The following is a 12,652-nucleotide window of genomic DNA, read 5'->3' on the forward strand; positions in this document are numbered from 1 at the left end:
CCAAGAAGGTGCTAACGAAGGGGTGAAGGATTGCAGATCAAGGGCAAGGAATTCCCAGCCAAGAAAGGTCAAGGTTTTCTGTATTTTTCTTTTCAAATTCACATCATTCTAATAAAGCAAATACTCCTACAGAGGGTATTTGGGACCGAATACTGTGTCCTCTCCATCTCTCCCTCTCTCTCTCTCTATTTTCTACACATCTTCATTCAGTTTTTGTGCGTTAATTCCGTCGCAAAAAGAGTGCTAATTTCCGAGCATTGAAGTTATCGATCTTCTCCGAAGCTTCCGCATGTTACAACCAACCCCTCTTCTTTAGAGTTTGGTTATTTGCATGATATTCTTAATTTTTGTGCTTTTCTTTTTACAAAAATCACTCCCCGCTAGCTTTTGTTGACGACGTGTGGTGATTCGACAAGATCGGTAAAGATAGAGCTTTTCATAAGAGGCTCCAACATAATGGTATTAGGACTATAGAAGACTTTCTTAGATGCTATGTGATAGATCAACAAAAGATGAGATACGTAAGGGTTTAATATTCATTCGGTTTTGTGATTCATCCAGGCAAATAATTTGAGGTGACATTGGCTCGTGATTACATGTCATGTTCTAAGCAGGTGTTTCATATGAATTTGTTTCTATTATCAAGAGGATTTTTTGGGTAGCCTGAAGTTGGTAATGATTCGAATCTAGGGATACATGTGGGGGTACTCTACGCATGGAAACAAAATTTGTTTACAGGGAAGAGTTTGTATCAAGAGGACTTGTGGATGCTATTGAAAATGAGAAGCCATGATATTTTAAAGCCTACAAAGAGATCTTAAATGTGAAGTTAGCTCGTTGTGCCTTTTTGGATTCTTTGCTGTAGAAGGTACTCTTGCATATGGCTCTAAGTAGGTATTGCCTCAAATTAGTAAATGACACATTTTCATAGGTGCTAGATAAGCTGAGTTTATTGTATCTCTTATTTACATTCTGATGACAATGAATTATAGGCATGATGTTTGTGCTCTAGTTAGGTCTTATTTCAAATCGATAATGTCACATAGATTTCACAGACGCTGATTGAGTTGAGTATGGAGGATACACTCAACAACCTCATTTTCATAAAGAAAGCAACAATGGCATAGGGCTTGACAGAAGCATGGGTTATAGGTATAATATCTTGATTCTTTTAATGTTTTCCCTTCTTTGCTGATTCTTTTATCAACTTGTGTTACAAATACTGTATTTGATTATGAGAGGCCATTCATCAATTGTACGTCCAACTAATTACAAGCTATGCTCCATTGACATCAAGATTGAGTTATGAGGGCTGTGATCCTTCCCATGTCTTTGTTATTTGCTGAAGTTTCAAAGTTAAGATGTGTTTGCATGTATGTACAGGTGGTGAAATGATAAGCCAAACCTCTCTAATGAATGTAGTCATGGATGTAGATCTAACATGGGACACCTATTGTATATCTTAATATTTGATAGATAATCTTGAAATGTTTATAAAATGTGGTAAATAGTATATTAATGTGATTCATAGATAGAAAAAGGTAAGCTTCTATGTATTCCCTATATAGAGATACAATGTATTCACTATTTAGAGTTACAATGTCTTCACTATATAGAGATACAATGTATTCACTATTTACAGTTACAATGTCTTCACTATTCTTAGGTAGATATAAAGATATCTAGAAAAAGTACAAACTAGGAAAAATGAAACATTTTCCTAGATATGTTATGTGTGCATGGATTTCTCTATATAGGCAAATTTGCCTACATAGGAACTTTTGTTTTTCGTGTATAACTCAAAAATTCCTATGTAGACAAACTTGCCTATATAGGGAAAAAATTCCTATGTAGGCAAATTTTTCTATATAGAGAAATCATATAGGAAAATTTACTTACATAGAAAAAAAAATTCCTATGTAGGTAAATTTTCTTATATAGAGAAATCCATGCACATATTTCTTAGTTAGCCTATCTAAGAAAGTGTTTCATTTTCTCTAGTTTGCACTTTTTCTAGATATGTTCATTTATATTTAGAGAATTATAGAGAAATCCATGCACATATTTTCTATATAGAGAAATCCATGCACATATTTCCTAGTTAGCCTATCTAGGAAAGTGTTTCATTTTCTCTAGTTTGCACTTTTTCTAGATATGTTCATTTATATTTAAGGAATTATCTAGTGAATGCTTTTTTTTTTTTCTTATACAGAGAATGAACAAAAGCTCCTTGTGTTTATGTAATCTAGAACGTCGAAGCACGTAGTGTACGATTATGGGAAATATAGAAAGGCGATTTGGGGTTTATTACGTCGTAGGATGGTGTTTCGATATATACCGTTTCCGTGGAGCACGAAACAATAAGAAGGGGGGGAACCCCTCAGAGGGCTTGCAAAAGAAGACTTGGACACTACAGCAATCAAATTTTGATCTGAGCGAGACACAAATTGATCAAAGCCCACCGTCCAAGGCACAAGCACCCGCAACAGATCAGTTGTGCTATTAGTGGAAGCAGAAGAAGAAGAATCAGACGTACTCGCAAAGCTTGAAGATAATGCAAAGAAGAAGAGGATGATCATAAGCGAAGAGGAGGAGGAGCAGCCCATGCAGACCGCCATCAACAAGCGCTTGTGGTTGGAGACTTAATAAATACTATTATAATTATGTTCCAAAAAAAATATCAATTTCAGATCAACACTATTTTCATTTTTTACTATTTTTTTCCTAAAGTTTGACTAATTAGAAATTACAAGTCACTTTATAAGGCACCACCTCACTCCATCTTTATAAGCACCACCTCAAGCGACCCTGGGCGTTTGAACCTGTGATGCAATGCAAGCACTTCAAACACCACCAAGCGCATAGCCTAGATCAACACGTTTTTTCAAAGATTAGATCTACCTTTTTGCGATCGTCGTTGACGAGTGTCTCAATTGCCTATAAGTATACAGAGCTACTCAGAGCCATCAGATTTCATGATAATGAATCCTGATAAAGTAGATGCTATTATAGGAAAAGAGTGGTTTCATAGCCATGATGTATATATAGAATGGTGGCCCACTATGACTACCCTCTTCACCAAATGGATGACTACCCTCTTCACCAAATGGATGTTAAGACAACATTTCTTCATGGCGACCTAGGGTTGAGCAGATTTACATGGTGCAACCTTTGTTGTGCTCTGGTCCAAGGCATCTCCAAAAAAAGTTTGTCATCTCCACAAAGCACTATATAGTCTAAAGCCAGCTGAATCATGATTATATACGTATTCACTCTAATGTGAATGTGTACACAAGGCACTCTCGAGGTATATTCCTAGTGGTGGCAATCTATGTAGATGACACCTTGCTCCTGGGCAGCAACAATGAACATTCAATCAATCAATATTGCTATAGCTGAGCTGAGTGATGCTTTCTTCATGACTGGTGGTGCGAGCGACTTAAAATATTGCCTTGGTATTTAAGTCAACCGAGACCTCATACATGGTCTCATCTAAGTGGATAAAGCATGGTGTTCAATTTTGAGAAGAATCTGGACAGAAGTCAAGCAGGGGGATTCTGATCCATTAAAAGTATGGGCAGCATGCAGCCAAGCACTGGTCGTAGAGGCTAAGAGGTGTGGGAAAAGAGGAAAGCAGCTAAGAGAAGGATGGATGAGAAAACGGCTACTAGATTCATGGAGATCATGATTGGTACATGTAGTGAACCTAAAGAGGATGAAATTGCACAGTGGCTGCTTGCCAGAACTGAAGAATTTCTGAAAGCAGAAGAGAAGAGTAAAGCTGAATCTACTAGGGTCCAATCTGAGCTCTACTGGTTAAAGGTTGGAGATAGCCCCAACTCTACTTTCTTCAAGGATGTTGGGGTAAAGAAGGACTGTGACCTTATCAGATACATAAAGAGGCCTGATGGGAGTATGGCTACAGATGATAATGACATTGAGAAGGTTCTCATTGACCATTTCTCTAGAATCGTGGGGAAGCCTCCAAATCATGAGATGAACAATATGCTGGGAAGGTTGGACAATTTTTGAATATGATGGAACCATCTATTTCGAATTTCCAAAGGAAGCAGCTTGGCAGGCCCTTCACTATGGAAGAAATTGAAAGTGTACTCATGAAGACGAAGAAAGAAAAGGCCCATGTCGCAGATGGTCTCCCAATTGAGGTGTATCAAAAGCTGTGGAATGTATGTGGAGAGGGCCTATGCAATCTCTTAAATGAGATCTTCCCCAAATGCTGCTGCAGGCACTCATGCTCCACCGACTATTCAATCAGCCCTGGCCTCCTCTTGCAACATTGAAGGGGGTCCCTTGCCCTCACCTTTGCCTTTGGAGCTCCCACCCCTGCCCGCATAAGGGGCCCTTACACTAGCCTCATCTCCACCGGCACTTCCTTTTGAGCATCGTCTCTCCAAGAGGCCCCTCCTGCTGGCAACAGCCCAGATCTCCAACAACTCAATGGCCCAGATCCTTCTCTGGCCTTTAATGGCCATGATTCAGCTCTCATGCATGCTGCTAGCACCACTAATGCTGTAGCTCAAGTTGTGGTCTCCTCCTCGGCTGTCATTCCACTAGCACCTACCATGGTGCATGTCAACATTGAGGCATCTCCCCTGGTCAATCCTGCAGCACCCGCTGGTGGTCCCCTTCACCTCCCCAGCTTCCTGGCCTCCCTCTCAACGAAGCAGCTCTGCATGCCAATCATTGTGATTCCGATGGTCACTGTCGGTCTCTCTCTCCTGTGTCGCCTCTACAAGTAAAGGCACCTCTCTGCTCGGCCTCCAGTGCACATGAAGGCCCTGATGCACACAAAACTAACTCAATGGTCTGTACTCTGCTCTACAACACGCCTCTACCTTCTACAGTCAGCGTTGCCCACTTTGCTGACTCCGAAGAGGAGGATTTCTTAGGCTCTACTCTTGTTGCATCACACTCCTCATGCACCTCTGACATCCTTACCGGCAGCCCTTGTGGGCGTTTTGTATGTCATTGGTGCCGCACTATCCCAAGCTGATGATATCACTCTTGCCCACTTCTAGCATCCTCAACCCTGGTGATCTACATGCAATTCTGCCTTCCAAACAAGCCCGGCAAGATCATGATGAATATGTGGTCTTTGCCTCGATTGACGTTGCCCTGGTCCTTGCAGATGTATTTACCCCATTTCAGTATGTGGTTTCAGCCGTCCATGCAACTTCAGAAGCAGTTCACAGCCATCTCTTTAGGCCTTTGGACCATCTGCAACAACACTCATTGCCACCTAGCAACGGATTTCCTACTGATTATGGGCCTTCCCGCTTTCATTGGAGGCTCACTATCATCAGAGGGTGTGACAGATATTACAAGCAATGATTAATTCTTCCAAGTCTCTAATTAGCGTTGTCAAGGAGACTATAATTATGCAATCAAAATAACGTTAAATCAAAGCTGAAACGTTCTCTCTCTAATCTTGCGTGGTGCAAAGGGCATCTCATGTATCTTTCTTTTGAGGTTGGGCAAGCACATCTCACAAATAATTACGACGTTTGGTCAAAATGTACAAGCAGCAAAATTGGATATATTAGTCATTTAAAAGGTTGGAGCATATAAGCCGATTGCATTGGGAGGTAACAGTCAATGAAAGAGAGGTGGCTTACAATTTGTAACCTTGTACAATTTATGAGACAGGGGACCGTTCTTGCAAGGCCAAATTGTTATGGTTAGGATGGTCATCATAATGACTATGGCCTCCCCTTTGTGATCCATCATGATCGTTGCCTCCCCTCTCTGATCCATCATGATCATCATTAACTCTATTTGAGCGTCTTCTTAATGATCCCGAGCCTAATTCTCTTTCTTTAATTATAGGAGCACTACCCTCAGCATTGGCATCATTAAAATTATGAGCATACCTTCCATTGCGAAGGACCTTTGTTAATAAGCGCCAGAGTATGCAAATTAAATATACGAATCCAAGGATACTGAAGAGCCCTCCAAAGCTTCTCAACCTTAAATGAGAGGGCTCATCAGTTGAGCTGCAATCATCTGCATTATTCCCATCAATCCATCCATTCTTTAGCTTTTGTAGTACCCCATCTTCGGCCAATGATAGTATACCTTTTGATATCTCGTCATTTATACTACTTAAGTTTTTCCTGAAGGCCTGCACATAACAATTTTGCATTCACTGTATTTGAGCTCTCATTCAGTTCAGCTATTGTTGAGACTCTCTCTCTCTCTCTCTCTCTCTCTCTCTCTCCCCTTCATCATGCAAAGAGAAACTTTAAAAGACGACATAATGCAGTGTCTACCGGATTAAGGAAAAGTTTTAATAGTCCTTAATGCAATAATAACAATCATAAAATTGACACATTAAAAGGGTCCACATAGGGGACATCATATGAAATAATGATTGCAAAAAGGTACTTACGAATCCAAATCCACCAAAGTAAGCACGCTGATCACCACTACTGGTAAAGTCACAATGTTCTGATTGGAGCAAAATTTTAGTGTAGGGGAGCTCATCTAGGACAGCTCCAATCCCACCTTGTTTAGGCCCTTTTCTGAGGGCTTCTGCATAGTCTTGCTCCGAAGCATAACTCTTTAGCCTTTTCAACGGAAATTGCATATTACTCGTCAAAAATTTTCCCATAAAAGAGCCCTCTTGGTATCCCACTGTTATGTTACTCTTAAGTAAAGCATCAAACCCCTCTATTGTTGGATAACTTTGTTGGGCCGAAAGGAGGGAGGCCAAACTAGCTGTGTAGCTTGAATTGAATATAAGCATCACAAATAGCCATGCCACTGTCACAATTCGCCCTAAGTGGGTCCTCACTGATTCTTCTGCCATACATGAAAGGCAATAATATATAAACAAATCTTGTATTAGTATTCAAAACTGCTCTTAGGATAGTTTGTATTAGAATTGCATTAAGATCACTTGTATTTGATATAACCAACACATTTGATTGATTGTTTACAAATAAGTGGGTTCATGGGCTTACGTTGAGCAGTAAAGACGCAAAGAGAAGTGAACCTGCAAACATTTCTTATTAGCACAAAATGCATTTCATGCATAATAAACACTAATAATAATTTCTCAAGGTACACTGATGTATACACACTCTTACACATGCGTTATTGACATTACACTCAATTTTTCGCACTTAAACCTAAGAGATGTGTAGTACTAAGATTGTGGGTTGGAAAAAAAACTACAATCAGTTTAATCCTCACTTATACTTAGAAAAATTCTAAGTGAGTGTAAATATGTATGCCAAACTTTTCGTGGCATTAATTAATTACTTGAGGGAAGAGAACCTTAGAAAAAAAAACTAGATTGGATATGGTCCAACCCTAGAAATTAGAATGAATATTGGTAGTGAGCGAATTCCAAAGAGCGAATTTTTTTGAATGAATGCCGTGCAAAACGTGTAAGTGAGAGAGAGTGCGAAGAAAGAGAGACACGAGTTTTTAGAGAGGGGGGAGGGAGAGATGGTCTGTGGTGGGAAAAAACTCTGATGGCCTTTAAAAAGTAATGTTGTGGGTCTGCCACAACACGTACCAATAAGCATTGAGGATGCGGCGTTTGTGAGAGGCTTCATCAAAGATGGGGGGACCAGGGCGCTGCAAGGAGGAAGGGTCGGAGGGGTCGCTGATAGCTAGTTGGGAAGGATGGGCCTCTGGTGCTGCGGCGGGGCGCCGCTTGCTAATTGACGTGGTGGAGAAGTCGGGGTTCTTGTTCTCCAGGAGGTAGAGGACACCGCCGGTGGCTACGAAGGAGCTCAACAAAACCATCCACAGTTGCCATGAGAAGGGTCTCAGAAAATCCCACAGGGCTCCTGTGCTCCCATACCTGCAGCAATAATTGTAGCTCGTTTTTGCAATTGGTTCTTTTACTTCATGTCAAAAACATTACAATCTTCACCTGAAGGTCGTCACCATCACCAGCGTTGAGTCCATATATGGCATCGTGAAGTCCACGATGTCCATCCGCTGCTTTGTTATCGTCAGATCCGCCACAATCGCATCCGCTTCCTACGCACGTATGTGTGATTTTGAATCAATTAGCTAATACGCAGATGATGATTGTTAATCTCTACATTAATCATCTGCCTGCTATCGTATATGGGACGAAATGCAGGTGTAATGAAGACTGTACATAAATCTCCATCAATTCATGAACACGGTCAAATCTCCAACAATTTATGTGGGAAATACTAATCTAGAACGTCGAAGCACATATACATAGTATGCTTTAAGCTGATTATGGCAAAACAGGAGGAACAATTAAAAGATAGAAAGGCGATTTGGGGTTTATTTACCCCATTGGCAACCATCTGGACCATGTCGTCATAGGAAGGCGTTTCGATACCGTTTCCGTGCAGCACGAAACGATAAGAAGGGGGGGACTGGACCCGTCGGAGGGCTTGCAAGAAGACTTGGACACTGAAGCCATCAAATAGAGTGCTATTATAATCTGAGCGAGACACAAATTGCTCAAAGCCCACCTTCCAAGGCACAAGCACCCGCAACGGAGCTGTGCTATTAGTGGAAGAAGCAGAAGAATCAGACGTACTCGCAAAGCTTGAATTAGATAATGCAAAGAAGAAGAGGATGATCATAAGCAAAGAGGAGGAGGAGTAGCGCATGCAGACCGCCATCAGCAAGCTCTTGGTAGCCTTTTTCCGCGAATGCGAGGCTCTTTTATATTGCAGCGTTAGTACCCGCAGCTATGGTTTACTATTTTCATTCAACCTCTACAGCTGGACCAGTGCTTAGAGAGAATACATAGTCGAGACCTCGTCTTCTAAAGGTGAAGCCTGCAGGGTCGGGTGACCCCTCTCTCTCTCTCTCTCTCTCTCTCTCTCCCCTGCGCTCTCTGTGTGCTCTCTCTCTCTCTCTGTGTTTATGTCTAAATGGCAAGCCTTCGGCTCGTCGGCTGCTCCTTGTCATCGGCTCGGATGGAATTCGGCGAAACTTCCCCTCCACTCGACAGTGGTGTCTCACTCACGACGCGTGAATCGTCAGGGGTCCGTAGTATCTACCATCTGTGAATGGGCGTACTATATTAAAAGACCTACTTTTCCCCACCGAACTTTCCGGATACTCGTCATCGTCCACGTCCGCGCTTATAAGTGAATAAATATATATTATCCTACACGATTTTCAAAATTTTTAATTTTTCTCTAAATTTTGACGAATTAGAAATTACAAGTCAACACGCCCCATCTTTATTAACACGACCTCAAGGGCAAAATACCCTTAAGGTTGGTTGTTTTTAGCACTAGTCCCTGGTGCTGAAATTCGAAGGCCCTTTGGAAGCCCAAACGAAAGATTTAGTAGTTATCAAAAGAAGGGAAATTAAAGTAAATTCTATTAAATAACGGATTTGATATATGCTTCAAATCCATGGATTTGATATATGCTTAAAATTGTTATTATAAATGCTTGAATGAACTATGATGAAGTCCATTTCTAAGCCTTCGAGTTAAGACATGCCTTCAAATTTTAGCCCAGATAATCAATTTACCCAACCACTTAGCACTTTCTTTCTATTGAATAATGAATTTTATAAATGCATAAAATTAATATTACAAATGCTCGAATGAATTTTGATGAAGGCCATCTCTAATTCTTTAAGTTGAAGTCTAAGGCTGCCACCTTCAAATTTCAACCCAGGCCATCTCTAATTCTTTAAGTTGAAGTCTAAGGCTGCCACCTTCAAATTTTAACCCTAGCCACTTTAAGTTGAAGTCTAAGGATGCCACCTTCAAATTTCAACCCTAGCCTTGACCATCAACTTACTCTACCACCTTTATGTCACTTGTAATCGTGCTTTGATGATAAAGCTATTTGAGGTCATCGTCATCCAAAATGATGTATATATTGTATATGTGAAAAGGTGTATAAAGAATAGATTCGGGCCTAGTATGTGGACATCTATTAAGTTATATGGGAGAATAAGACAATAAATAGCATAATAATGAAAAGGTTGGCTAAGAGGTGTTCATGGCTTATACACTTTACGTGACAATAAGACAATAAATAACATAATAATGAAAAGTATAAGACCCATCTTATAGTTCTATTGATACAATATAAGATGGGTCAAATTAGACCCATCTTAAAGGTCTATTTGATACACTATTTAGCACAAACTCCTCCTTGGTGTAGGCAAGTGGGTTGGAATACTCCATTGACAAATGGAATATTATGAAGAGGTCAATGGAGTATGACATTCCATTGACAAATGGAATATTACGAAGAGGTCAATTGTTATATGTACATTATGTGTGCATATACTACTAGGAGGCTAACCCACATTAGGCTTGTGAGCATGGGAGCATGGGAACAAGCTCTAGTGGAGCATGGGTTAGGACTAACATTAAGGGTTAAGGTTAGGGTCAGGCATCCAAGGGTCACACATGGGAAATGGAGAGTCAAGAGTCACTTGAGGGCCCTCCTATATAATAGGGGCATGGGGCACACTCAAGGGAGGCTTGGAGGCTTAGGCTATAGTCTCTTGTGTGGAGGTCCATATCTACTCATCTACCATTTCACACTATAGCTACATGCTATTGGATTGGAGTTATACCTCTTGATGGTATGGGACATCAAGAGGCCGTAGAGGTATAACTCCAATCCAATAGCTACATGCTATTGGATTGGAGTTATACCTCTTGATGGTATGGGACATCAAGGTAGAGGTATGATGTATTTCATTTATAATTCATGTGTGCATCCTTGGGCTCGGGGGTGGTCGGGTGGTTGAGTTTATGCCTGATTTATGCACGTTTATGCATAACAATTATCTAGAGAGATCTTAGGGTTTTAACAGTGGTATCAGAGCAATCTCTAGTTAATTTTGTTGATTTTCTTAAGTAAATTTTAATATTTACTAATAAAAATCTTATTTTTTTGATTTGTGTTGATGATTTACTCGTGGATCGTCGATATGGCGATTGGAATGCCTGTTACTACAATTCAATGGACGAATCAACGTTGCGAGGGAATTCCATGAGTTTAATGCTATTTTTTCTTATTTTTTGTGGTTTAAAATAAGCATTAATAGAATTTTTTACAAAAATACCGCATATTTTATTGTGGATATTTTTGGTAGAATGAATTCCCTAAATTTCTAGAAATTTTAGAATTTTTTTCCTAATTTTTTTAAAAAAATTTGAGCATTTTTATGGTTAAAAATATATTTTTATACATTTTTGCGAGTTTTTCCGCGGGTATGCGATGAAATTTCTGTCAATTTTCTGCTGAAATTCAGTTAGGGGGCAGCATGTTGATGCATAAAATGCCCTCCCTTGTGCGTGGGATCCTCTCCGCCTCTCAATTCTATTTTTTCCTTCCTTTTTCCGTGAGAATTTCTCTTAAAAGGGAATTTTGTTTTAATTAAACATTAATCATAATTAATGTTAATTATAATTAAGTAAAGTTTAATTAAAAACTTTAATCAAAGAATTAAAGTTAATCTCCCTCGTAACATGTTAACAAAGGAGAGAGGGGAGAGGAGGAAGGTGTATTGGATGGAGAAGGAGAGGGGAGAGGGGAGAGGGAGGATTCCATCTCCCTCATCTTCAGCAGGCGCAACGTGAGGGGGGGGGGTGCAGCCAGCCGGGCGAAAATCGCCTCCCTCCGCTAAAAAAATCAAAACCCACAAAACCTTAATAAAGCTTATTAATTTTTATTTTTATTTTTTTAAATGAGTTTTTAAAAAAAAGCTTTTGAAAATGTTTCAAAAAAAAACTCAAAACCTTTATAAAGCTTATTAATTTTTATTTTTATTTTTTTTAAATGAGTTTTTAAAAAAAAGCTTTTGAAAATGTTCCAAAAAAAAGCTTGAAAAAAGCCTGAAATTTATGAGAAATTATGGGATTTGAGGGAAAAAAATCTTTGGAAATTTTTGAACTTTTTTACTCTTAAAATTTTTTTGGCTCTTTCCTCCGAACCCAAGGGGGTCAATTTAAAAATAAGTCCTAAAGCTTACTGCTTCCATTAGGGAACCAGAGGAGGAGACTCGAGTCTGGATTTGACCTTCCCATCATCCAACCTCCACCCTACCACTTGCTCCTTAGGGATGGATTTTCTTTAAGGTCATCTTTCTTTTCAAAAATTGACAAACAATTTCCAGTTTATAATTCCAATCTACCAAATATCTTACGATACGAATTCCTACACTTAAGGCCCATCCTCATAACTGGGCAAGCCTTATTGGTTGCCCAACATTGAAGTTCTGGAGTTCTTCAAATACCTTGGCCAACGACCTTGGTACATCCGTGAGTCCAATACCTGAATGATCCCTTTGATTTTTTATAAATCCACTTCCAGACTCTTCCGAGAGTTGTGGGTCATGGCCTATCCTAGGACCACATCACTAGACCTCTTCCTAGTCACCTAGTGGGGACCTGAGGAGGGGGTTGTGTCACAACCCCCTCTACTCCTGACCTTTCCTTGTTTGACCATGTTTGAGGTGGCATAAATTGAGACCATGTTTGAGGCATCAATTGAGACACCATCCCCACATGTGGAGAGACTGGATCCCATCCCTCGAATAAGAGGCCAACCCCATCCAAAATAGTGTATTTAGACAAGGAATACAAATCACTTAATTTCCACGTTCTATAAGTTATATGTGGCTCCATCCCCAGGAGTGAGTCTC

At 40.0% G+C, this 12,652-nt stretch overlaps 1 protein-coding gene across 2 annotated transcripts; it reads right to left on the reverse strand.

Moving 5' to 3' along the window:
• Window positions 1–5,537: 5,537 nt before the first annotated feature.
• Window positions 5,538–8,934, reverse strand: LOC147621452 (glutamate receptor 3.5-like). Of its 2 annotated transcripts, XM_086824190.1 has the most exons (6): window positions 8,304–8,929; window positions 7,907–8,016; window positions 7,544–7,834; window positions 6,984–7,015; window positions 6,410–6,822; window positions 5,538–6,142 (listed from the first exon to the last, which is right to left on the reverse strand). In XM_086824190.1, exons 1-6 carry the CDS (start codon window positions 8,640–8,642, stop codon window positions 5,657–5,659), a joined length of 1,671 nt encoding a protein of 556 aa, XP_086680316.1. In that variant the 5' UTR covers window positions 8,643–8,929; the 3' UTR covers window positions 5,538–5,656. The 2 variants fall into 2 exon arrangements, with proteins under 2 accessions (XP_086680316.1, XP_086680317.1); XM_086824191.1 differs by lacking the exon at window positions 7,544–7,834 and having other exon boundaries at window positions 8,304–8,934.
• Between the last annotated feature and the right edge of the window lie 3,718 nt (window positions 8,935–12,652).

The sequence above is a fragment of the Cibotium barometz genome, chromosome 30, assembly GCF_041138505.1.
Source record: "Cibotium barometz isolate CiBa-2024 chromosome 30, ASM4113850v1, whole genome shotgun sequence".
In the NCBI taxonomy this organism is placed as follows: Eukaryota; Viridiplantae; Streptophyta; class Polypodiopsida; order Cyatheales; family Cibotiaceae; genus Cibotium; species Cibotium barometz.

Excerpts from the sequence above, each read along its gene's own strand:
- LOC147621452 (XM_086824190.1), bottom strand. The coding sequence starts at position 8,642 with ATGGCGGTCTGCATGCGCTACTCCTCCTCCTCTTTGCTTATGATCATC. Across the intron at positions 8,017-8,303 it reads TCCAGATGGTTGCCAATGGG|GAAGCGGATGCGATTGTGGC; the intron begins GTAAATAAACCC and ends ATACGTGCGTAG. Across the intron at positions 7,016-7,543 it reads CGCATCCTCAATGCTTATTG|GTTCACTTCTCTTTGCGTCT; the intron begins GTACGTGTTGTG and ends AAATGTTTGCAG.